Source organism: Coenobita brevimanus, chromosome 57, assembly GCF_032717465.1.
Source record: "Coenobita brevimanus isolate Jiangsu-jjx chromosome 57, ASM3271746v2, whole genome shotgun sequence".
Classification (NCBI taxonomy): Eukaryota; Metazoa; Arthropoda; class Malacostraca; order Decapoda; family Coenobitidae; genus Coenobita; species Coenobita brevimanus.
This window is the reverse complement of record NC_137010.1, coordinates 12,787,142-12,814,101: the sequence shown is the minus strand read 5'-3', so window position 1 is coordinate 12,814,101 and position 26,960 is coordinate 12,787,142. Positions and strand designations below refer to the sequence as shown.

The following is a 26,960-nucleotide window of genomic DNA, read 5'->3' as shown; positions in this document are numbered from 1 at the left end:
CGAAGAATAAGATTAATATACCTGTCCTTAATATAGATAAATAAATAAATAAATAAATAAATAAATATATATATATATATATATATATATATAAATAAATAAATAAATAAATAAATATATATATATATATATATACACGGTATATGGAAAGGTGCCATTGGTCTTTTTAATCATCTCTCATCTGCACCATTTACTAAACGACTCACGAGTGTTTATGTCCTGTTCTAAAGAAATCTTCAAGTTTTGATCAGCATTGTATGTAACTGGAACGGAAATGGTATATAGCTGAAATAATACATACGTTTAGTATGCAGTCCTTCCTGTTCCCGACTGTTTTCGTTACCGATTTTCTCGATATTCTCGGAAACACTGCATTTCATGTTGTCAATATCGGCTTCAAAGAGGTTGTAAGCAAAGACAGTTGTGTGTATTCTTAAAAACGAAGGAGTTGCTTCCTCTATACAGGGACACTATTCCCCACTATACTGTTATCACTACACTGGCAACGCTGCGGGCACAGTCATAGGGGTATTATTTTCTTACTGTTTTGAGAGAGAGACTTCCTCAGAGTTGCTGGTATTATGGCCTGATGCTAATTAACATGACTGTCAACTTTCATCAACACGAATAAAACCTAGGCGTATCTGTTTGTCACCATGATCAGCACTATCCTCGTCATCTTCATTAGTGTTAGTAGCAGTAATTCAAGATTCTCTCTCTCTCTCTCTCTCTCTCTCTCTGATGACGTATTCTGTGCAGTAACCTTGACAAATGGATCTTCAAGCAAGCATTTCTTTCCCTAGCCAATTTTTACGTAGAAATGAAATAGGCATCTTCGTTGTAAATTCGACAGTTGGATGTTGTAGTCTAGGGAAATTTTGGCACTTGATAGAACTTTAACGTCTGCAGGAATAGTTCTCGAGCAGACGGCTTTATTCGAAGCTTTCTTCTTCTCCCGAATGAATAACAACCCATCATACCACGACGTACCACTCGCTTTAAAACAAAGAAAAGTGCAAAGAACACCTCAACACGAGGAAACCTTTTATTGTTGTTGTTGTTGTTGCTAATCCCATGTTTTTTATATAAATTAGGAGGTTTTTAAACTGGAAAGGTTGATACACATTTAATTAACCCCTCCGCTACTAGGGGTCTTCCGTATAAAAAAAAAAAAAAGTAGTCTGGTGATAGCAAGAATGAGAAATAATAGCCTTCCTCTGATTCCAGGGATCAACGTTGAAATAACTACGTGGATTAAAATGCGACGATTCAGTGTCGTAGTGTCGGGGAAGGTTTGGGTGTTTTTCTTCGTCAGTTACAACACTCAAATTGTACCACAGGATGAACAAGGACAGTCTGCTTTCTCTTTGTCCCTGTTCATCGATTAGGGAATTTGGAGACTAACTATTGCGGGTCGATTTGTAGGGGAATATTGTGAATTAGAAAACCTGATTTTATACCGCAGTGACGATCGAACAGTACATAGATACTGAAGCTTTAAATCCTTTGTTCCAGTTCACCCAGTACTTCAGTGGGGGACCTGGATATGACACTGAGTATTTTTGGTTGTATTCTAAAGCATGATTAGAGCGTGATAATAATTGTCTCTGTGTCCTAAGGATCCTTCCGTTGACGAAAAGCATTAATCAGTCACTTTCTCCTTCTCCTCCTCCTCTTTTGATGCTCAGAACTACCTCATTCATTCTATGTTCACAACCCACGTACGAGCTGTCTCATGTCGTCATTATTGTACCTTGTTGCTACTTTGGACGGACTTTGGCATATCATTTTGGTTTTTGTTCAAGATTCTGTGCAGCTTGAGGGAAACCTTGCCAATCAGTGGATGAAACACCATTCTCCTCGTTGCTTTGTACCCTCTTGCAGTAGATATATATTTTTTCTGATTATTACTAGAGATGTGGCGATACCAAGATGTTGGCCGATACCCATGCCGATACCGATACCCACTTTTCAGCCGATACCGATACCGATAGTCCGATACTAACATACAGCCGATGCTTTGCCGATACCGATACTTTTTTATTTTGATTTTATTTATTTGATTTTATTTTGATTTAGTTGATGCCGGTAACGTGAGTGTTGTTAATGCAGGAGGAATATAGAAATCGATATATAATATAAATATTTGATAATGTTACATCATACCTGTAACTATAATGTAATATATTATCATATCATAACCATCTGTTTATCAATGTCACGAAATATGAGTGTCTTGAATCACATAATAAACTAGAAAGGTATCGGAGTATCGGCCATATTTTTTCCTTGCCGTTACCGATACTACAAAAAAGGCCGATACTGCCGATACCGATACCTATACCAATATTATTGGCACATCCCTAATTAGTACCATCATCAGCGTCAGAGAGAGAGAGAGAGAGAGAGAGAGAGAGAGAGAGAGAGAAATACACTTCTTTATCAAACTTCGAAGGATGTTTAATAAAACTTCCGAATGTATGTATGTCCACTTGAAATTATGTTAAAAAAGCTAGTAAATCTGTATGTCTATGTATGTAAAAATGAACGTATATTTATGAATCTATCCATGTGTGTGTGTGTGTGTGTGTGTGTGTGTGTGTGTCAGAGGCAGGACTAATAAGCCTCAGATAAAAATTAAGTATCTCAGTGACAAGCGGTAGTGAGAGGCGGTGACAAGGCAGATTTGGCGGCCCGATAACGAAGCTCATTCCTCCACCCCTCTTATTATTCTATTAGAGAGAGAGAGAGAGAGAGAGAGAGAGAGAGAGAGAGAGAATGTAAACATGTGACAGTGTAAATTGCAGTTGTGTATGAGAGAGAGAGAGAGAGAGAGAGAGAGAGAGAGAGAGAGAGAGAGAGAGAGAGAGAGAGAGAGAGAGAGAGATGCTGACCTAACCTAAGCCCCTTCCCTCTGTCTTCCCTGCCGCTCATCTATCAAGTAAATTGCCATGAATCTATTTTCCATTGAGCCAGAGATTGAACCCTGGGGTGACGGAGCCCTCCCTTCTCTCTGTCAAGGGCTTTGATATAGCGTCGTGTTACAAGTGGCATAGAAGGATTCGTAGCACCGAGTCCTTAACGACTTATTTTGCATAACTCCTAAAATTCTCTTGCTAAAAGTGTCGTTTTAATATCGTTACAGTTTGGATTATTAACACACAAGAAGATGCTGAGGTGCTGCATGCAGAATAAATCGGTAAGGAATAGGAGTTGTGAAACTGTTGAAGCCATTTACAATACGACTCATATTCACAACGTGTACTTTTCAGTTGTTAACTTCCTTCAATAAGATGGTGTATTTTTTCCAGTTTAATCGCACTATCAGCTGACAATGGTTTTACTCAGATCTGGTATAGATGGGAATGATTAAGAGCACCTCCAGTTCCGTATCTTATTGAGAAATAAATAAATAAGATGAAAGGGGACGGGGTAAGCAGTACCATAAAACCAGACGGCATCGTCTTCACTCCGATGACGTTTTTCCCATTTTAGGTCAATCCTTACGGTGACTTTTTTTTTTATGCTAGATTCTTGTTTTCACCAGTTATGCTACATCTCAGGGAAGATTTCTCAGACTATCAGGTCTGGTATAGTCTTTGATAACTCCTCTGCTGTGAGAGATCCTTGCACTTCGAATGAAACGTCAAGCTACGGCACAAAGAAGATTTTATATATATATATATATATATATATATATATATATATATATATATATATATATATATATATATATATATATATATATATATATATATATGTATACTGTATATATTCTTGTGTGTGTGTGTGTGTGTGTGTGTGTGTGTGTGTGTGTGTGCAAAAGCCAGGCCATTTATTCACCTCAGAAGATACTCTTCGGACAGAAGTGGTTAAGAACAGCACAATCAACTGTTCAAGCACTGACCCATATTTTTCCATCTATCTGGTATGGAAATTAAGATAGTCAAACATTTTTACTTGATCAATAAATAATGCATTATTCTATGTTATACTGAATTATCTTGGACGAAGTATGGAGTTTCCTCGTTGTCTCTTTTCACCCAGATGTAACATCGATTCCTGCGAGTCATATTCTTGGGGAAGATCGGGGATCAGCAAAAACTCATTGCCCGTCAGTACCTTAACGACCCTCGGCAGTTGACAGCCATTAATCGTATGCTGTCTTTCACACTTGCTGAAGCCCATCCATGCCCTGGGTCCAGACTGAGAGAGAGAGTGTTATGCCATGATGCCGTCTGTGATGTTGTGTGCTTGGATAACGAATGACCGTTGGACATGCTTGTTAACGAATCGATGGGCAAAGCCTGGCCTGAAATAAGGTGATACTGGACACATCAATTAGTGGCTGGCTCTGAGCAGCGTCACAAAGGCTAATCTAGGGGTTGGAGGATCGGTTCGTAAATACTCAAGTTCACCCGAGTGTAACATGTTCTCTTTGTTGCTACAGTAAGCCAGAACTTTGTGATAGTGTGGGAGTGACAGCATGAAGGTGGCAATAGAAGTGTGAGGTTGGCAGATGGCAGAGTGAAGACAGTAGGCGGCAACGTCTAGATAGCAGATGGCATCGTGATGTCAGGTGCTATAACGTGGATGTGGTGGTAGGATAAGGATTTGGCTTTAGGACAAGGGTTGGGGAACTTTTTTAGTATATTATCCAAAATTTATTTGAATGAAATGAAATTACCCCCAGACTTCAAAGGACTAAAAAAAAAAAAAAAAAAAAAAAATTTACTCCTATAATTGTTGCATATGTACTGTATAGTATACAAAAATTTCAAATTAAATAAATGTTCATTGGATTCATTATTATGGTGAAATAAAAGAAACACACATTCTGGCATAAGAAAAGCAAACAGACAAAATTAGTAAAATGGGATGAAGAGCTGAAGAATGCAAGTATACTGTAATTCAAAACCCCTCCACTTCAGGTTTTGGAAAAATGATGCTGTTTCATTTTGGGAACAACATCAAAATCAGGGATTTTTTATGTCAAGGGAACTTGGATGTGGTCTTCAGGGTCCAGCCGATTTCTGTACTTTGTTTTTAAGTTCACAAGGGTAGAAAATCCTTCTTCACAAAGATAGGTGGTTGCAAAAGGAAGCAGCATTTTTGTCGCTTCCACATGCACAATTTTGAAAGCTTTGCAGATTTTGACATCCAAAGAGATGAGACATCTGGCTTGTTCTGAAATTCCATGCGTGCTCCAATGTTGGAGCGAAGCTCAGGTTCCAGCTGCTTCACAACCAATGCGTGGCGATGTATCATACAGTGGGAAACCTCAGTCTTTGGATTCTGCTCTCTGGCCAAAGCCTCGAAGTCACTGACATGACCCAACATGGCTGGAGCTCCATCAACAGACACACTAAAACAGTCTACCCACTTCAAATCAACACTTGGTGTTTTGAAGTATGCATCAACCTTGCTGAAGACATCAATTCCACAAGATCTCAACTCATGAGGGGAACATAACAACATTTCATCTTCAGTTGCATCGGAACCCCTGTATCGAGCATATACCATCAGCTGCGAATTGCTACTGACACTTGGAATCTCACCAAGTTGAATAGCAAAATGTTTGCTCTCTTTTATTGAAGAAATCACTTGTTCTCTCACATTTTTTGCTAGGGTGGAAATTCTCTTTCACAACTCTTGCAGACAAAGGCATTGAACCCAGTCGCACGGCTTCTTTCTGCCCACACATGATCTCTACCATTTTCACAGCTGCAGGATTGATTATTCTTCGCCAATAGTATGCGGCTTCTTGTTTTGATCAATTAACCAGGCCACTTCAAAGCTAGCTTTTGATGCTGAGCAGTGATCAAATGTTGCTATACTGTTACTTGACAGTCTCTGCGTTTTGACAGCTCTTTCCAAATTCTCAGCGCTGGAAGACAGATATGAGCGCAAACTGTCGGAGTGTTTCTTCAGCTGATTCTTTTTGAAAGACTCTGCAATCAGCACTTTCCAAAAGTCGACACACCGTGGTTTGTATAGCCCTTTGTCCTCTATTTCTGCGAAGCCATAATTGAGGAGCTCTGCCTGGGATGTCCTTTTCCTGATTGATGCCATCCGAAAAAAAAAAAAAAAAAAAAAAAACACGTCTGTGTATACATCTGTCAATAGTACGGCGGCTAAGGAACAAATATCATGATACTTGATTTTACATCTTGTTCGCTAACTCTTAGCTACATCGTTTATATGAAAAATCAATAATACTGTATATCGCCCGCGTTACCTCTCATACCGCACGCATTACTCTCCAAATTTCTTGATTTACCCCATTCGGGGTAATTTACCCCTGTTCCCCGACCCCTGCTTAAGGACGAAAGTGTGCTGCTAGGATGAGGATGTGATGGTAGGATGAGGGTGTGGTGGTAGGACAAAAGTGTGGTGGTAGGATGAGGGTGTGGCGGTATGATGGCGTGGTTGATACTAAGGCAACCTACAGACACTGAGGCGACACTCTCTAAAATGAATCCTTGTGACTGATTAATGGAGTGGAGCAGAAAGAGATGGGTGGGGAGATGGTTAGGGAGGGGACAGGAAACCTTCACTTTTTATACTGGTTATCTCTTTGATTATGTTTCAAGGGATAACGCAGCTTAATATGAAGTCTGGTTGTGTCACTCGCCATTTTATGGGTTTCGATAGACGTTTTGATATTAGACGTCTCAGTGTGTTTAGAATAATATGTTTTAATAAATATGAGGCAATGTTTCACTGGATGTTTCACAAGCGTCCTCCTGTTTCATTAATGGTCCAGTTTGTTTCATTAGAAGTCTTCCTGTTTCAGTAGGCACCCTGTTTCATTAGATGTGTCCGTGTTTCCTTATATGCCCAGTTTCATTAGATGTTTTCCTGTTGAGTTTCCGTGTTTCATTAGACGTCCTGCTACATTCGTTGCACATTCATGATTTTATGTGTAGAAGGCACAGTTATGGTCCAAAGTTTCTTTATACCGTTCAGAAACTATAAAAAGCCTGATGAGCTGTAGCTGTAAGCTAACCAGTAATATTTAAGTTGGTTTGAAAGTTGTAATTTTGCTTTATTTTTGAGCAACGCCAGACGTGTGAAAAGATTAATGACCACATCTGTACGTACAGTCGGTATCAAAAGTTCTTTCGCCTCTCCTAATTTGCTCACCACAAATGTTGAAAACTGATGTGAAGTCGCTGCATATGATACCGACAATTTACCTTTTAGATCAGTAGCATCAGTGTCAGTTGCTGCCGATTCACCTGACTGATTTTCTAAGTCCACAGAGAGAAAATAATGACAGTCGACAGGACTTTTGATGCCGCCTGTACACATGATTTGGCATATTCCTGTAGCTGCTTTACTACTTCACTGCTGGTAACCGCCCTGGGGACTGTGCTTTCCCAAATAGCTGCAACACTAACTCCTGCTACCGCTGGACCATATTATCCAGCAAGGTAGAGATCTCTGTATTAGAAACCATGTCCACAGAATATAATATTTCGCTGTGTTGGAAGCTGTTCTTACCTCTTCAGTACGGTGATGCCTCTTGCACAATATTCTTGCTACCTCCAGACGATTTTACTCTGCTTGGGAGATATTTGGGGTTATATGGGTAGGATATTGCCGCCATGTACCCTGTCGCCACAGAGGGATGTCCTAGGTTGAATAAAACTTTCTGGTCGCATCAGTCATAAATTAACGTAATAGGGCATCGTGCTCAGAGTATCACCTAGAACTACATGGGCGCAGCCATTGGGGGAGGGGGGGGGGAAGGTCGGAGGGGCCTGGACTACCTCCTTTCTAACAGAATAAAGTGATCTGGAAGGTAGCCATTTATTTATTCATTTATTTATATTTTTATTTCTTCATCAGAGTATTAGTAATTATTTCTGGGTTGTTTTCTTTAGTATTTAACAACAGACACATTGTTTTTTTTTACTATTCTAGATACTGTTAAAGTACTTTCTAAGCAGCTGTATCTCAAGAACTCCGACAACAAGATTTCAGCCTCATCCACCCCCACCCCATCCCCCACCCCCACCAAAAAAAAAGAAAAAAAAAAAATCCTGCCCGCGGTCGTCTGTCTAAGGGACTAAACTTATACCATTTTCAAAACTCCTATTCCTGCCTCACCTCGAGTTACCACGGTGGATGCTGGAGGTGTGGTAACAATGGTCTGCCGTACGACGGACCTCATAGTTACATCATTTCACATTATTAGTATATATTATCTCTGTCACCACCATCAGTACAACAGTTAACGATAACATAACATTTACAGCTACCGAAGTTACCACAACCACTACTACAATCATTACCATCAGCACAAATGCTGATAAACTCGCAGCAACAGCTACCACAATTGCCACTACCACAACTACCACTACAATCAAAACTACCACTATCATATAAACAAATCACAAAATCCAACAGTCTTTTAGAATCTCTGGCATCACAACCATAATTATATTCCTACAACCACCTGCGTCACCTCAATAACTGCTGTCTCGCTCATCACCTTCATCTGAGCCACTCTTTTTAACGTATCCCCTTAGCCCAAGAACATATCTTTTTTTTTTTTTTCTATTCCATCTGACGCTGAGCGATTTGTTTCACTGTTGGAGTTACCCGAGGGCTGAAGGATTATCCCTCTAAGGAGTAATTTGAGGTTGTATTATCGGCAAGGACAGACGATTATATTATGGCTGACAGGCGAGTTTATTCAGATACGGAAAGCCCTGCAGCATAAGGGATAATATTAGTCACAACCATTGTCACTACATTCTCGTCAGCTCTCGGTGCCACCTCATTAGAGGAAATTAAAAATAATCAAATAACTCATCACTTTGTTATTACAACACTCATAAAAATCACAACTGCTACTACCATCACAGCCGCCATCGTATATATTGTAACCGTCATGTCACCACAACCGCTGCCCCATCATACCACACAACCACCACCACAACTGTCATCATAACAACAACTACCACCACCATCACCAATGCAACTGCCACCAAAATCAATACCAAAGTTACCATCAGCACAGCCGTCACTGCCAACACAGCCACCACCACCACCACAAACTCCATGATCAACACAACCTCAACCACATGAAATACCGTCATTGTAACAACAACAACAATTGCCACCACCACCACCACAAACACCAAAATTACCAACACCACCACAGCCTCCAAAATTACCACCACCACAACCACAAACACCAAAATTACCACCACCACAAACACCAAAATTACCACCACCACCACAAACACCACAACTGCCATCACCACCACCACCACCACCACCACAACTGCCATCACCACCATCACAACAACAACAACCACAACCACCACCAATGGCCTCGTCAAGCCAATTACAAGAGCTTCACCCTATTTACTTCCCCATACCCCATCCCTCAAGTGACAGGCTCCTCGGCCGACCCTCAATCGTAAAATGCAAATAAGAGTTGGGGCAGAGAAATGCAAATGTCCCTCCGCTGCCCCTGTAATTACCAAAGATCTTAACCCTCTCATGGTCGGGACAACTCCGGTACTTATTGCAGTAAACGCAGGACGATTTTATTCAGCTGAGAGTACGTCTTGGGAGCCTGAGACTGACTATTATTACCATGAATCCTCTCATGCCCTCAGCTAATGCCAAATTTTGTTCAGGTGTTATGTTGCATAAAGATAAACAAGTATGCACAACAGTTACTGTTATAAAAAATGATTATCTTTTACGTAATTTTCACTCTAATATTCACTAGTTTGGTTGTGAAGTGCTTGGTAGCTATACGTAACATAATCGAGTACGTCTGAAGATAAAACAAACGATTTTATAATATACAATAACAAAGTTGGCATAGCCTCGATTTCACTTTACTATTCAGCTCAATCTAGCAAGGCTATGAAGCAATTGGTAGCTGTGTGAGCACAAACGCATACAAAAACAGTCTTATACAAAACCTATTAAAAGTTATAAATGCGGCCTTAGTTCCATTACGTTTTTAGTCCCAGGCGACCTCCCTTTGCCCTGCCAGACGTAGGGTGATTTGGACGCATAGGTGTACGATAGATATTCCCGCGTTATCCCTTCTCATATCCTTCGTCTTTCTTTTCAGTCCGACCCTTTTCATCCTCTGCTTCCTGCTCTTTCTTTTCCCCTCTCTCTTCCTCATCTTCATCCTCATCTTCTTTCTCTTCCTATATCTCTTGCACTTCCTAAACATTTCAAGCAATCAATCTTTTCCTTTCCTTTCTCTTCTTTTTCTTCTTCTTCCCCTCCTCCTCCTCCTCCTCCTCCTCCTCCTCCTTCTCTTCTTCTCCTCTTCATCATCATAATCATCATTACCGACATCACAACGCTGTTCCCATTGTTATAAGCAGAGTGATTAGGATCCCGGAAAAGGAATATATTTAGTTAGAACCATTATCATCTTGATTCTGCTTCCATTATTACAGTTATAGCTGGTAAAGTAGAAAAAAAAAAAGGAATAGAACCATCATCATCATCATCATCATATTAAATTAGGGTGTACAAAGTAGGACTTGGAATAAAGGAATATGCAGACAAAGAAAGCTGTTACGCCTTTTTAACTCAAATTTGGTCCTTTTGACCCTTATTTCATGTAGTTCAGTGGCAGGAAAAGATAATGCTACAGCCCTATAACCTTTTCATAACAGCTAGTTGTGACTAGTATCATATTCTTCTGTTAATTTACAGTTACAAAGTAAAATGAATATAGTAGTAAAGAATAGTATAGAAGCAGAATTTAGCCAACTCAGATCATTTTTCATTTAAATTTTGGGCATTTTAGCTGCTGTGATTTCTCTCATCTGAACAAAGTTGTCATGTACTAGTCTGAGTAATATACCTAGGTGAAGTTATGAAAGCGTCAGGGTGCAACAGTCTCCATTATTTTTTTCACTCTTAGTGTTCGAATTTCAGTCACGTAAACAAGTTCGTCCGGTATTCGTCTGTATAAATTATATTACTTAGATGTTTTTATTGGAGAGAAAGAGTTAAGTGCCACCTGAAGTTAACCTGTCAGATTTACAACTTTGATCTGAGACACCACAGTTTCTTAGCTGAACTGCCAAATGAAACGTATGATGAGTCTGAACATTAGAAGGACAGATACATTTTTGTTCTGTGTTCTTCCAACTCTTTACTAACATATGAACCAACATATGAGTACAATTTTGATTTGCTGAAACTGTGATTTGCACCTCTCTCTCTCTCTCTCTCTCTCTCATTCGTTTTGTGCATGGCCTGCATTATGCGCTATTGATGACCCCCAAACACAGAAATAGACAAGTTTTCCCATGTGCTTTTCCTTTCCATAGCCCTCTAAATGTGCGATGAACTAAATTTTCTAGATAAATATTAGTTGAATTATATATTTGAAATGAGAGCATGAAACTGTGGACAAGATGCCAATTTGTAACGAAAACTTAAAAACACGTGATGGTAGGTTACGGCTTTTCTGTTCTATTGCGATCTAAATTACCCTCTGTAATGGGAGGTGCGGACTGATAACATTTAAGAATTTCTGGTGCTCCCTAAATATGGTTAAAAAAAATCAGAGGCTTGCTTTGTCATAATAATATGGCTAAATTTTTTTTTTTTTCCGATTTCTTACTTCTTTATCATTAGCAATTTTAAACATCTTCAGTCTGATGTACTTATAATATCAGTCACTTCCCAATAGTTGACTAGATTCATCTTTGGAATTTAGTTTAATAGTGTGAAAGACTAATGAGGGCCATATCCGACTCTTCATTTGACAATCTCCTCTATGCTTAATAAAGTTTTCTGGAGGTAGTATTAATAAACTAAAAAGAATAGTGACCGTTTTCAAGGATCAACTGTAATTTCTCAAGATAGTTGGCCCACCATACGTACGAAGAATGTGATCTACCTTCCATTTATCTATATTCCCCTACCTTTGTATTGGTCAATCGTTCCAACGTTGCTTTTCCGTGATAATGTCGGAAAAATTATTGTTAAAAAGGAGGTAAAAAAAAATCTCTACCATATTCAATAACCCAGTCACTCTTAAATAATTCCCGCTTAAAATAATGCGGCCATTTCTTAACGCTATCTTTGCCAGACATACGCAACTCCTTCAATACGCTGACTCTTTTTTTATATTCAGTCTTGCGGCCATAAGACGATTTAGTCAGCTTAAAGTTCACCTCGTGTGTGTGGGATGGGAGAAGAAAAAATATTATGAAGCACTTAGTCAATGAAGACGGTCTAAATGGCAAGGAAAATATCAGTATAAAACGTTGGCGTAATCTTCAGTGGGAGACGTAAGCTAAACGACACTGAACTTCCTCCCGTCAACATTAAACCTACGATGATTGCCCCTTTTAAGTCTCCTTTGCACAGTCGATAGGCATAAATCTAGCTTATGCTAATGTGTAAGAGAGTACGTATTTAGAAAAATTGCTTAAACTAGTTACCGTAAAGTAAATGTAACTGAAAAACTATATTAAACATTTATGGTCCATTGAAGAAGAGAATAAAATACGTTAGAAAAACAGCAAAAAATGTTCCAAAAGATTTAAAGAAAAAGAAAAAAATGTACGTTGGTAGGCTGGTCAGTAAGGTTAAAAAGCTGGCATGTACACAGGGAAGGTTTGTGGGCTGGATCACCCTTTCAGCGAGGTTTGTAAATTAGTAGTTTAATGGACCCGGCTAAAGTAATTATTCTCGGACGGGACCAAGGGGTGGAGGAAGGAGGAGGCTCGGGAGGGAGGAAGGGGTGTCTAAGTGCCGAGAGAGAGAGAGAGAGAGAGAGAGAGAGAGAGAGAGAGAGAGAGAGAGAGAGAGAGAGAGAGGCGATAACAAGAACACTGTAAAATGTAAAAATTATGAAAACACGAAACACACACACACACACACACACACACACACACACACACACACACACACACACACACACACACACACATATACAGTTCTAAAACCACGTTCTTCTTTCCATCCTTTTATCCCACTATCTTCATCATTTCTCAAGGCCTGTTCGTTAAAGCCAGGAAAAAAAAAAAAAGTAATGAGGAGTCTGTTGGTTATGGAAGAGTGTTTCCAGAATTTCTTCCAAAACAAATGTATGAATTAGCATGCATAAAATTCTCGTTAAGGAAGAGAAAGGGTGGTGGAGGGAGGGAAGGGAGGAACGGAGAGAAAGGGTGGTGGAGGGAGGGAAGGGAGGGACGGAGAGAAAGGGTAATGAAGGGAGGGAAGGGAGGGACGGAGAGAAAGAGTGATGGAGAGAGGGAGGGAAAGTGGGAGGGACGGGATGAGGATGATAGGGAGAGAGAGAGAGAGAGAGAGAGAGAGAGAGAGAGAGAGAAGGGGTGGGACACAGGGAAAGGGTGATGTATGGAGGAAGAGGGAGGGACGGAGGGACAGGGTGAAGGGAGAGAAGGGGAAGGACGGAGAGAAAGGGTGCTGGAGGGAGGGAAGAGAGTGGCGGAGAGAAAGGGTGATGGAGGGAGGGAAGGGAGGGACGGAGAGAAAGGGTGATGGAGGGAGGGAAGGGAGGGACGGAGAGAAAGGGTGATGGAGGGAGGGAGGGAAAGTGGAGGGACGGGATGAGGATGATGGATAGAGAGAGAGAGAGAGAGAGAGAGAGAGAGAGAGAGAGAGAGAGAGAGAGGTAGGAACACCGGGAAAGGGTGGTGTAGGGAGGCAAGGGAAGGGACGGAGGGAAAAGGTGATGGAGGGAAAGAAAGGGAGGAACGGAGAGAGAAAGGGAGAGGATGGGTTAGGGAGAAGTAGGGAGGGAAAGTGAAGGACTGGAAGAAGAGAGGTCAGAGGAAGGAAAGAGACGGCAAAGAGGTAAGGGAGCAACGAGAGGAAAGGGTAAAGTTGTGTGTGTGTGTGTGTGTGTGTGTGTGTGTGTGTGTGTGTGTGAGAGAGAGAGAGAGAGAGAGAGAGAGAGAGAGAGAGAGAGAGAGAGAGAGAGAGAGAGAAGGGAGGGGGAAGAAAAACGCGAAGAAAAGAAGAAGGGAGGGAAGAAGGGAGGAGAAGGGAGAGAAGGAAGGAGGTGGGGAAGGGGGAAATGGGGACGGGAAAAAGAGGAAACGGAAGAGGAAGAAGGTGGGAGGAAGGGACGAGAAAAGGGAGGAAATGGAGTTGATGAGAGGGATGATGGAGGAGGTAGGACAGAGAGAAGAGAAGAGGGAGAAGGTGGGAGGAAGGGACGAGAAAAGGGAGGAAATGGAGTTGATGAGAGGGATGAGGGAGGAGGTAGGACAGAGAGAAGAGAAGAGGGAGAAGGTGGGAGGAAGTGAAGAGAAAAGGGAGGATGTGGGTGGAAGGGAAAAGAAGAGGAAGGAGGTGGGAGGAAGGGAAGAGAAGAAGGAAGAGATAGGAGTGAGGGAAGGGAATAGGTGGGAGGCAGGAGGGAGGTAAGAAAGGTCCGAGCAGGTACTATTAACAAGGTCATTACCGCCCTCAAGGAGGCAATTACTCTCTTTCTCTCTCTCCCTCACCCCCATCTTCAGCCTTACCCTCACCCTATTCCACCATCTCCGTCACCCTCACCCTCTCACACACCTTCACCCTCATCCTCACTCTTACTCTCAGCCCCACCATCTCCCCTCTCTTCCTTATCTTATCTCACCCTCAGCCTCACTTTCTCCTCACCCCTCATCCGCACCCTCACTCTCCTCACCCTCAATCTCCTCACCCTCATCCTCCTTACCGTCATCCCACCTCCATTCACTCTCTCCCTAATCCATTCTCTCACTCTCAACCTCATCATGGCTCTTGGTTCATGTTAGTCACAACCACAAACGGTCTCTCGTAAATTCGGCGTCATAGCTTGGCATTGAGAAAAGTGACAAATAAAATAAATAGATAAATACATAAAATAATCGTAATACAGGGATAAATTTTTTTTTTCTCATCATCCACATCTTCAACCTTCACGTTGCCTACCCTCTCCACTCTGAACAGATTTTAGTGAAGCCTGTTTCAGAGATGCAGTAGTCTATCGGCATGGCATCTCTCTCTCTCTCTCTCTCTCTCTCTCTCTCTCTCTCTCTCTCTCTCTCTCTCTTTCTGACCAGTTCCCCCTCACTAATAACGACCTGAATGCACTTTTTCTCGAGTCGGATTTAACAACCTTGACCATGCAAAATCAAGGCTCAAGTTCAGTTCGACGTTATACCGAGTGAACAGCCCACACAACACAGTAACCTCAAGCACCACACCATCACATCACAAGCAGTCCCTTATAATAACCTGAATAAAAGATTACCGAGAGGATCTATTCGAACCGGCTGGTTTCCTGCGGCCCACTGAGTTCACGTCCAGATGAACCCGGGAATGAACACCACCACCGTCAACAGCAATAAAAACAACAACACCTAAGTCCTGCTCAAATCTTGTTCTAGCAACCAGGTAGGCCAGAACTGTTTTATTTACACACAAAAAATATACCGGTATATACTGTATATTTCTATAATCTATCTAGTTGTATTCTCGTTGGCATGGGGACTCCTTAGCACCACTTCATCGATTTAGTTTGCTTGTTTCACTTAAGTATTCTGTACTTATTATATATATATATATATATATATATATATATATATATATATATATATATATATATATATATATATATATCACTATTACTTTCATTAGCCTCACAGGTGTTACATGAATATTCATAATTTTGCAGACTGAATGGTTTTTGTTTATATTTAATAAAAATAACTGAACACATCCGGTGCTACTCGTACATGTACTGCAGATTCAAAAGAATTTTATTGAAAAAACTTATCACTTTAATTTTTGTCTATTTATTTCTTTAGTAACAAATAACCAGTAACAACATAAATATTGACAATCATAGAGACAGGCGCAGAAATATTAAGGTACAGCTAAACTACCTAAAGAGAGAAACAGATAAGCATCCGAACACTGAACTACATCCAGTCTGAACAGACACGCCAGTACTGTTTGCCAATAACACCAAGGCGGAGGATGGGGTTATGGGAGGGAGGGAACTGAGAGTAAGGCAGTAGGAACAGGTAGACCTAAACTAAGGCGGAGAGACATAGGGCGGGGAGTATATGCACGGACTCCAATCGAGTCATTAAATACCATCCTGTACAACGCACCATGATGCACATCGTGTCAGACAAAGGAGGACACAAGTTTCCCGCCGATGTCATTTTTTTTTTTTTTACCCGATTCGTGTCATGGTGCGCATTACAGGTTGTTAAACAATCTAACGACTCAAACCACCTGCGCCTGAGAGGGTGAAGAGTGAATAAAACTGGGTAGCTGATGGAAGAGGAGGTAGACTGAGAGCTAGATGGAAAGACAAGGCCTGAGAATATAAGGTAGAGTGTAGAGAATGAGGTGTATGGAAGAGGCAGAACTAGACCAAAAACAAGTTGCGCGCGCGCGCGCGCGCGCACACACACACACACACACACACACACACACACACACACACACACACACACACACACACACACACACACACACACACACACACACACACACACACACACACACACACACACACACACACACACACACACACACACACACACACACACACACACACACACACACACACACACACACACACACACACACACACACACACACACACACACACACACACACACACACACACACACACACACACACACACACACACACACACACACACACACACACACACACACACACACACACACACACACACACACACACACACACACACACACACACACACACACACACACACACACACACACACACACACACACACACACACACACACACACACACACACACACACACACACACACACACACACACACACACACACACACACACACACACACACACACACACACACACACACACACACACACACACACACACACACACACACACACACACACACACACACACACACACACACACACACACACACACACACACACACACACACACACACACACACACACACACACACACACACACACACACACACACACACACACACACACACACACACACACACACACACACACACACACACACACACACACACACACACACATCACTTTGAACCCTTAGGCTCCTAATGTGCAAAATAAATCGCCGAAGAAAAGTACTACGAAAATCCTGTGCCTATGAAAACATGGCCCGTTAACTGTTATCATTCACAATCTACTTTTTCTGGTAAATCTAATCTCGCTTTCTTATAAACTCTTTTGGCCGTATTTCTGCGTGGGTTTAGTAGCCTCCTGGTATAGCCGGGAACAAAATGATCACCTTATTTTTCATCTTATTTAATTTCCTTTGGTTGCTAACGTTTTTTCGATGAGAGAGGCGTGGTAGTTCCCCAGGCCATAGTTAATGCTCTTTGATATGTTGCTTCAGGGAGGAGAGTGACGGATATGCCCGAAAATGAAAAGTTTATGTAGTGGCACAGTAGGCGATCTTTCCTGTATGTACCTCCTCTCATGATGAGTTTTTGCTAATTGCACCTTAACAAAAATCATGTGTTTTGTCTTTTGTTACATGGCCGTACCTTGCATATATTGAGTAGATGAGAATTTCAACCCGTTTTTGGTCAGGATAACTCGAGTAGTCTGTCCCACATAACACCAGCCAAACAATTTTATGCAGCTGAGTGAGACAAAGAAGCGTGAGAGTGTTAGTGTGCCAGATGCTGCATAATGTACTGTAGACTGAACGAGGAAGTGGTGCTAGGGGTCCTCATAAGCATAATATACGGCCCATACGTATTAGCCAAAGATGATGAGGGAGAGGGGGAGATGGTGCAATGCTCGTTCTGGCTTATGTGGCAGGGGCGTGGCCAGGATCTTGCTGTAGAGAAGGAAGGGGTAGGTGTGTTGAAAGGGGAGGAGGGGGGGAGGAACACCTATCCAATCAACCGTGCGGAATTTTTACTCATTGGTTCAGTGATGCAACCAGGTAGAAATGATGCAGTCCCCTAACGTTGCATCCAGTGTTCTGACAGGATTTAGAAAAAAGATGTAATCTTCAAAAACGAACGTTAAAATTGTTCGCAAGGGAGAGTACCTAACTGCCTAACCGATAGGGATATGTGTGTGTGGCTAAACAAGACTTGTACCCAAGCCTTGGAAGTGACGGCCACAACGTTAAAACTGAGTACGCGGAGATGCAAGCAAACCCCAAATTCTGACGGTCATTTCTGGAACACCTACGGTTATTAGACACTGTATGGTGTGGCTGCATCTCACACTCTGTAATGTGGTCAGAAGAGAAAAATAAGCCAGTGATGTTCCATTATTATCACATGCTTCCGAAATTATTGATAAAGATAGGGGAGTGGGGGCTTGTCCACTTCTTAACGTTCTCACTAAATAATACGGATGCAGATGTTTACTCCTCAAACTGGAGAATTATTGTAAAAGCTGTAATGACCTAATAATGGGTCCAATTGTCTACTGCCGCATGTACCATAAATATGAAGCTAAGTCTTTCAATACAAGCCTGTATCATACAATACAGTATTTACAAGATCCTAATGTGTGTGTGTGGGGGGGGGGGGAAGTGATGCACGTGCCTGGTATGCCTCTCCCTGCCTATATCAGATGCTACCAACAAATGTCCTGTCACGTCTTGCTTTCCTCTTCACGAAATTTTCAAATTAGGCTTGTGAATCCCAAGCATTCACCAGTGTGTGTTTTTGTTAATTCGAGAGATTTTCAAAATCCATGGGAAGAGAAGCTGGAGAGATCATCCCCATTCCTTTCCCATTCGGCAGTGAGATGTTTCAACGAGGTCTTTCTTACCAGGATCGTTCGGATCTAGAAAGGAAATAGGGACTTTGATTGCAAATTTGATAGCTGGATATCGTAGCCTAAGGTGTATGTTTGAGATAAGTAAAAATTAAATGTCTGACTACGCGAGGCTCCTGTATTTAACTACATTCGTCTAAACCTTCCCTCCTCCTCTTCTTCTCAGCGCCGATGTGGAAATGCCCCGTATCACCTTCAGTCACCTGCGAGAGGATAATTGCCTCATTTATCCGCTGTAGTTCTCTCTGATTAGGGACAAGTATGGGCCCCGGGCAGGAGGAGGGAAGGGAGTGAGGAGGCTTGAGAGAGAGAGAGAGAGAGAGAGAGAGAGAGAGAGAGAGAGAGAGAGAGAGAGAGAGAGAGAGAGACAGACAGACAGACAGACAGACAGACAGACAGACAGAGAGGTGCGGGTTCTTGAAACTGATAGTGAAAGCTCGTTAGTTGCATGTGAATACGTGTTAATTAATGGTCGCCACATTAACACTTTAAGGCAGTGGTTTTCAATCTTTTTTTTTTTTTTTGTAATAAGGCACAGGAAAAGAAATAAAATATTTGTCGCGGCACACCTACTCCTTTTTTCATTAAAATATTCATGTAGAAGGCTAATATCTGTGTGTGTGTGTGTGTGTGTGTGTATATATATATATATATATATATATATATATATATATATATATATATATATATATATATATATACACACACACACACTATGGAAATAATAAAAAATACATTATTAACGTACAAACGTACCAGATTATTGCGACACATGAGCTTGACTGGATATCCATATCCGCTGTACAGTATACTGTATTAGGACTAGGAGGAATACTGGACAAGAACACACTCAGCAGTCCAGTATGAGGTTGCATACATTAACGAGAACAGAAATAATTTATAATCAGCCGCCCCAGGCAATGAGAAATGACAGTTTACAACAGTCTGACTGCGCAGATCTACAGTACATCTGCAGCAAATTTTGGGGGCACACTAAGGATATGCGGCGGCACACTAGTTTAGGAATCAGTGCCATAAGCTGAGGTTCTTATATCTCACTCTCTCGGTTGAGTATCGACTCGTGCTTACCGGAATTGAATACTTGAGCTTTTCCAACAATCATACAGTTAATGATTACAGTACTGACACTTGAGATCCTTGCTGACTCAGTGAAAGAAAGCCCTGTGATGTCAGCCGGAATATGGTACTTAATAACACACGACTACTTGATATTTACGTATAGAGGCACTTGGCCGATGTTTTAAAGTGTGTTTATGTTTATCTTTCTGATTAGGGTCATCGTCATAGATCAGAGGCTTACCTCGAACAAAATTACAGGCTCCCACAACCTCTCTTAGAAGCCTTTCTCCTGTAGTGCAGTCTACAGGTGAAATTAAGTACAGTAGTATAACTCTGCAGGATGAAATAGTTTAATTACTGAATTTCACTGTACGTGGAAGGACGAGATACTTGAAAATATATTATCTTGGAAGAAGGTTTTCTAACCAATGTAGGTAAAAAGATCCATTAATGTAAAAAGAAAAAGGAAAGAAAAGAAAAAATATATGTTGGACCGACTCTAGTTATTCTTCTGAAAGGAATTAACCAAAGATCCATGTATTAACTTGGACTGACTTAGAGGCCTCTCCACAGTGAGCTCTTTATCACGCGTTATGACGCAGAATGCCAGATCGTTTATTTAAAACATGAATGTGTTACATTCTGGGTAACCTACAATATTTGACACAACCAAGTAAAATTATGTCCGAAAGTTCTACTCGGTTTGTCCAGAACGTGGCCCGCTGAAGTGGAATGTCTTTCCAGTTTCATCCCGACCTGCACAGTCGCACAATAAGGGTCAGAGTATTACAGATTCTGACCTCAGTACAAACAGGTACTTCAACCGGGTCGGCAAGCATCGTGGTAGAAGATAATCTAAGGTCAACGCCTAATATATATATATATATATATATATATATATATATATATATATATATGTGTGTGTGTGTGTGTGTGTGTGTGTGTGTGACTTTCATCATATTTTAGTGTTATGGTATAGTTATAACTTTGCACTGAAGATCAAGAGATGGCAATTGTAGGTCGCAAACCAACAACCAGCCTTCGTCCAGTGCTAAACCACTTTATTCGAGTGTTCTGTCTTCAGATAGAGAGAGAAGCTGGCTGATAGCGAGATAGCCGGGGAGACTGCAAAGACAGAGAGAAGAAAAGATAGAAAAATGGAGACTGGAGGACAAAGTGCTAAAGGAGGTAGCGACCTATCCTTTAGTACAAATGAATTTGTGGACGAGTGAGTCGAGTGTTAATGCCACCGAATTTTTTTAAATAATGAAAATTTGTTATGAATTTTAATTAATCTCTTTAGAACTACAGTAAAAGTTTACCATAAAATTTGGTGAAATTATGTCGGTTCTTTCTTCTGCGATTGTTTTAGCTGTAAAGGTTTAGCAAGTATGCAATAGTTAATTGGTATATGGAAGTAAATATCTGCATTTATTCTAAAAGCGTGAGAGTATTTGTTGTTATGCATAAAATATTATAGAATGCAACGATTATGTGTCTTCTGTATTTCAGATAGTCCGTAAAAGTGTTGATAGGGAGAAAGACGGAGCAGAGAGGATAGATTGATGAAAACAGGGAAGGAATATAGATAGAAAGGTAGGTAGGAAGGAAAGAAAAGAGTGCTGTAGATAGATACTGAAAGGAGGAGTAATTTAGGTAGGATAGAAGGGAGACATGATACGTATGTAGGTATTATTGAAAGGTAAGTATGTATGTAGGTAAGAATCAAGGGAAGATGGGTATGTATGTAAGTAGGAAGGAAGGTATATAGGTAGGAGAGTACGAAGTGAGTCAGGTATGGGGGAAGGAAGGCAGGAAAGTAAATATGTAGGAAGCCATGTCTCTATGAAACTTGGTAGTAGGACTAATATACAGGTAGACAGGAAGGAGGTAGGAAGGAAGGTGGTTATATAGGTAAGTAGGAAAAAAACAGTTAGGTATGCAGGTAAGTAGGAAGGGTAGGTAAGTAATAAGGGATTGAAGTCAGGTATGTAATTAGGTAAGAAGGATAGGTGGGTAGAAAGGAATACAATTAGGTGAGTAGGTACGTAGAGAGAAAGAAGACAGTCAGGCAGGTAAGTAGGAAGGAAAGCAGAGTTGTAAGTAGTAGGTAGGAAGGGTAATTACATGTATGTAGGAAGGAATGCAGTGGAATGTAGGTAGACAGAAAGGGAGGGCAATCAAGTATGTACAGTACGTAGCCAAACAGAGTAGCTAGGTAGGAAGGGAGAACAGTCAGGTACTCCGCCGGTAGATGCTCAAGACAAATGGATAGGAATGGAAGTCAATTATTTATATAAGAAGGAAAGAAGTCATGCAGGCAGGATGTGTCAGTAGGACGTGAGGGATGTGAAAAAATACGGGTATACTTAACCAGTAACATCTGGTCTGGTGCGAGTTAATGAAACCCGGAAGTAAGTTATATGTGAGATAGGCAGAGCGATATTACCGTCTGCAAGTGTACATGGCAAAACCAACACAGCCTCGCACAAGACCGCAGCCTCCCTCGAGGGTAGGACGTGTAAATATGAGGCTCGTACAATTTAACGGTGCCTTATGAGTCCCATTACGGAGATTGGCCATGTTTCAGACTTTCCCGGCTATTAGTCTCGATGAAGACGTTGAGAGAGAGAGAGAGAAACAGACAGAGAGAGAGATTATAATAGGTACAAAGAATAATGCAAGGATAGTATATATATATATATATATATATATATATATATATATATATATATATATATATATATATATATATATATATATGATAACTGATTACCAAATTAGATAAGCCCCAAGTCAACCTACCTGACCTAATCTTACCATTAAACAGTGTAACTGTGAACTAACTTAAGAGATCCCCAAAAGGTTATTGAATAGCACTATAGAGACACCATGTTGTCGTTCACATATTCAGATACATACTTTCCTGTTACAGAGATGCTTGGCGTTTCATTCTCGGGCGACCACGGGACAGCCTGTTCACACCTACAAATGAAATATTTACCTGGAAAATCAGCAGATGTGTATCGTTTTCTGGGATTTTTTTTTACTTGTCACAATAACCTCACTACGGGAAACCGATGATGCAACTTTAAGGCCGATCAGGCTGTTCGGTACAGTTTGTTTTCCCCATGTCCGCGTTCATCAGTGAATGCAAATGCGGACTTGGGTGTAAAAGTCGATTATTATTGGGGACTTGTTCTAGGGAAGGACCGAGACACTATTAAAAAAAAAAAAAATCCTTAATGACCCTCGTGCTGTCGATAGGCATCATGTCCTCTGTTATAGTAAATATTGCACAGTTGACAGGCATAACTCCGAGCCTCCTTCGATTCGACTCAACCAGCTCATAATAACTTCGAACGTATGGCCATACAATCCGACGTCTCTTCCGGGTGATGTGAGAAGACTGGCGAATTTATAATGGCCAAGAATTTTACGGGTCCCACCATCCGCACCTTCATCACCCGCTGTCTCACAATTTCACGGGTGTAATTTTCAAGGGAGGTGTTAGGGAGAGGGAGGTAGAGAGAAAGAGTTACCAGCGTGTGTGAAAATAAGCGGTGAGTGTGTGTGTGTGTGTGTGTGTGTGTGTGTGTGTGTGTGTGTGTGTGTGTGTGTGTGTGTGTGTGTGTGTGTGTGTGTGGAGAGAGAGAGAGAGAGAGAGAGAGAGAGAGAGAGAGAGAGAGAGAGAGAGAGAGAGAGAGAGAGAGAGAGAGAGCTAAGGTACTGTAGATACTATACACTTAATCATAGCTTACTCCAGAACCTTCCTTAAGAATACTGCTCTATCCTTACGTCCCTCCACATCCAAAACTTTAAGTCCACGTAGATATCCGTGCCCTGACACTTACTTATACAGCCACTAATTCATAACCTCCTGCCGACACCCATAGATCACAGACAGACATACATACACATGGCCTCACAAGCTTCTCAGTGTCCCCTAATTAAAACTTGTGCAGCAGAGTCACACCTTTACATTCTCTCTCTCTCTCTCTCTCTCTCTCCCTCTCTCTCTCTCTCTCTCTCTCTCTCTCTCTCTCTCTTTCACATCACAGTCACAAGTTGGCATCTTTCTCACAGACAGTCACATAGACGTCACACACACACACACACACACACACACACACACACACACACACACACACACACACACACACACACACACACACACACACAGACACAGACACACACACACACACACACACACACACACACACACACACACACACACACACACACACACACACACACATACCCATATCCACACCCAAAGCCGACACCCACACCCTCACACTCACACCCTGCGGCCTCCACCACTCATCATTACCACCAATAGTAAACACACGTTCCAATCCCTCCCCGGCCCTCTCTCCCTCATATGCCGGGTCCATATCCTAAACTCTCAGCCCTGTTTCGAAGCCGGGGAAGGGGCCCAAATCACCCCCCTTGTCGGACCCCTTGCCATTATTTTGGGGTGTAATGGGCGGGTCTGGGGGTGCGAGGGCCATTAGGTAATAGGCCGAAGTGAGGAATATTATAGTTTGGACGTCTGGAAATGAGTTGGAACCTGGTTATTGGAACACCTTGGGAATTACGGTGATGTTCTGGTGGGATGCTATTTTCTGTATGTGTGACCTGTGAAGTAAGGTCTATCGATAAGGTGCGTCTTGTCGCCTCTTTTCTCTCCTTGGAAAGTTAAGGCTGGATTTTTAGTAACTTAAGAAATGTTGGAGCATCATTTTCTAAGAGATTTGTTTTGCGTATTGAACTGTAGCATTCTGTTCTGTGCTACTTATATTGTTTTACTATCAATAGCATAGGACTACGGGAAGATAGTGAGGTGTATCGCGCAGAATGAATTCTGAGGAGGAGGTGTTATAAAGCCTCCAGTGCCACTTAACATACAGTCCTTAGAGGCTTCTTGTTCTTCTTCTTCTTCTTTTTTTTTTTTTTTACCCCGAATCAAACGCCATTGATGGCATTGCTCTTTGGCTAAGTAAAGTTATCATTGTCAGTTTCAAGTGATTCACCGGACTGATTCTTAAAGTCCATGGAGGTAGAAGCAGGAACAGCGACTGGATCTGCGTTGCCGGTAGAGCAGCACTGCAAGGTGCAAACCAAGAATCTTAAAACCGAGAATACGTGCAAATATATACCCTACATTAAGAATGCGTCCAATTACTAACTCACTGCACTCAGACTCAACAGTAAGCAACCATTTGTTTTCACATTAGACAAAACTATTACGTCGCATTTCTCCTGAAAAAGAAATGTACAGGGATGGCCCGAGCGGGGTGGGTGGGGGGCTCTCCCCCCCAATGTGTGTTCTGAGTTGGTCAAAAAATTACTGAGTTGGTCAAAAATGGAGAGTGGAGACTTTTTTTTTTTTTTCTTTTTACATAAAAGGACAGGTCTCCGAGAGGACAAAATATTTTTACATACGTTTTTCTTTATATATATATACATATATATATATATATATATATATATATATATATATATATATATATATATATATATATATATATATATATATATATATATATATATATATATATATATATATATATATATATACAGAGAGAGAGAGAGAGAGAGAGAGAGAGAGAATACAAAATACTCTGGTTTCCTTCCTGTCAGGGGAATATCTAAGCCAAAATCAAGTACCATACGGTAATTCATTAAGATGATTGGACCTGAGCCCCCTTCACCCATGGAACGGTGGCAAGGAGAGGGGGGGGTCATAAATTTGGTTTGTTTATATCTATTTAGTTGGTCAAACCGTAACGCCATACGGATCAAGTTGGTCAAAATTGTCCTTACCCCCCCTCCCCAATCACATACTCCTCGGGCTATCCCTGGAAATACTGTATAGCATAGTGTCGCTGAGAGAGGTTAGAGGAGGTTGCCAAATAAGATAGCGAAGTGAATGCATTGTTTATTGGTGCTTCATTGCAGTATACACATATGTCTTAATGAGAAACTCAAAAATACGGTGAAATTGTTAATCCGTATTTCTGAAGCGAGAGAAAGTTGGAAAACGCCCAAAATAAACCAGATCACAGCCGCAGAAAACCAAAATAGAATTGGGCATAAAGGGTGGTGGCAAAACAGGGCGAGAATGGGCTACTATGGAAGTCAACAAAAGCATTGATGTTTGACCTGGGGATACAGAGGCGGAATTTCATACGATTAAGGGGACAATGAGGAGCGGGATGGGGAGAGAGGGAGAGAGGACGAAAGGAAGTCAGCTCCGAACATAAACAGCCTACAGTCTCACAGCTTCCACCTAAACAGCCGCTCAGACAGCCACTCAAACAGTTTTCAATATGACAGTCACTCAGGTTTCACTCAGTAACTTCCAGTCCGACAGCCATTTAGAAAGTCATTCAGACAACACTCGGACAACCATTCAGCCATTCACACAGCCACTCAGACAGTCATTATTACAGCCACTCAGACAGTCACTCAGATCGTCAGTCAGACTGCTACTCAGGCTGCTACCCAGAGTCATTCAGACAACCACTCTGACAGCCATTCAGACAGCCATCAAGACAACCACTCACACAGCCACGTAAGGTCTTAAGCAACTCAGACAGCAGCAGCTTCTGCTTTTAACCCCTTCAGACCGAAGATGCATTTTTAAATAATCTATTCTTGCTACCGGCAGACGAATTTATTCTACTTCGAACCTCACGTACTGAAGGGGTTAAGGATGGTTATATTTAAGTTTTCTAGCTAATTTGGGAAATCTCTTGAAAGCAAAGTAAATTCGTATGATGGTATAGCAATACCAGAATATAAATTGCATCATGGGAGCGACGTGGTTAACATGATTATTATTTAATTAAGTAAATAAAGTACCAGCCAAAAGAAGTTGCTATTATTTCGACAAATGTTCCAGTTAAGCTAAGATTTTCGAGCGAATGCAGGCACCTGTCAGACGTACTGATTTACAAGTCTATCAGAGTGGGTGGTACTCTGTGAGGGATAGGACAACAGTTACGAATTTCTGTAAGGCATCTAGTTAAGCAGCCTGAATAAACAGCTCAA

The 26,960-nt window shown here is 41.3% G+C and overlaps 2 protein-coding genes across 2 annotated transcripts; both read right to left on the bottom strand.

Annotated features, from left to right (window-relative positions):
- Positions 1–5,052: 5,052 nt before the first annotated feature.
- On the bottom strand, positions 5,053–5,523 carry LOC145401892 (protein FAM200C-like). Its single transcript, XM_080274000.1, has one exon. The coding sequence runs from the start codon at positions 5,521–5,523 to the stop codon at positions 5,053–5,055; it is 471 nt and encodes a 156-aa protein (XP_080130126.1).
- Positions 5,524–5,736: 213 nt separating this feature from the next.
- On the bottom strand, positions 5,737–6,072 carry LOC145401891 (uncharacterized). Its single transcript, XM_080273999.1, has one exon. The coding sequence runs from the start codon at positions 6,070–6,072 to the stop codon at positions 5,737–5,739; it is 336 nt and encodes a 111-aa protein (XP_080130125.1).
- Positions 6,073–26,960: the final 20,888 nt, after the last annotated feature.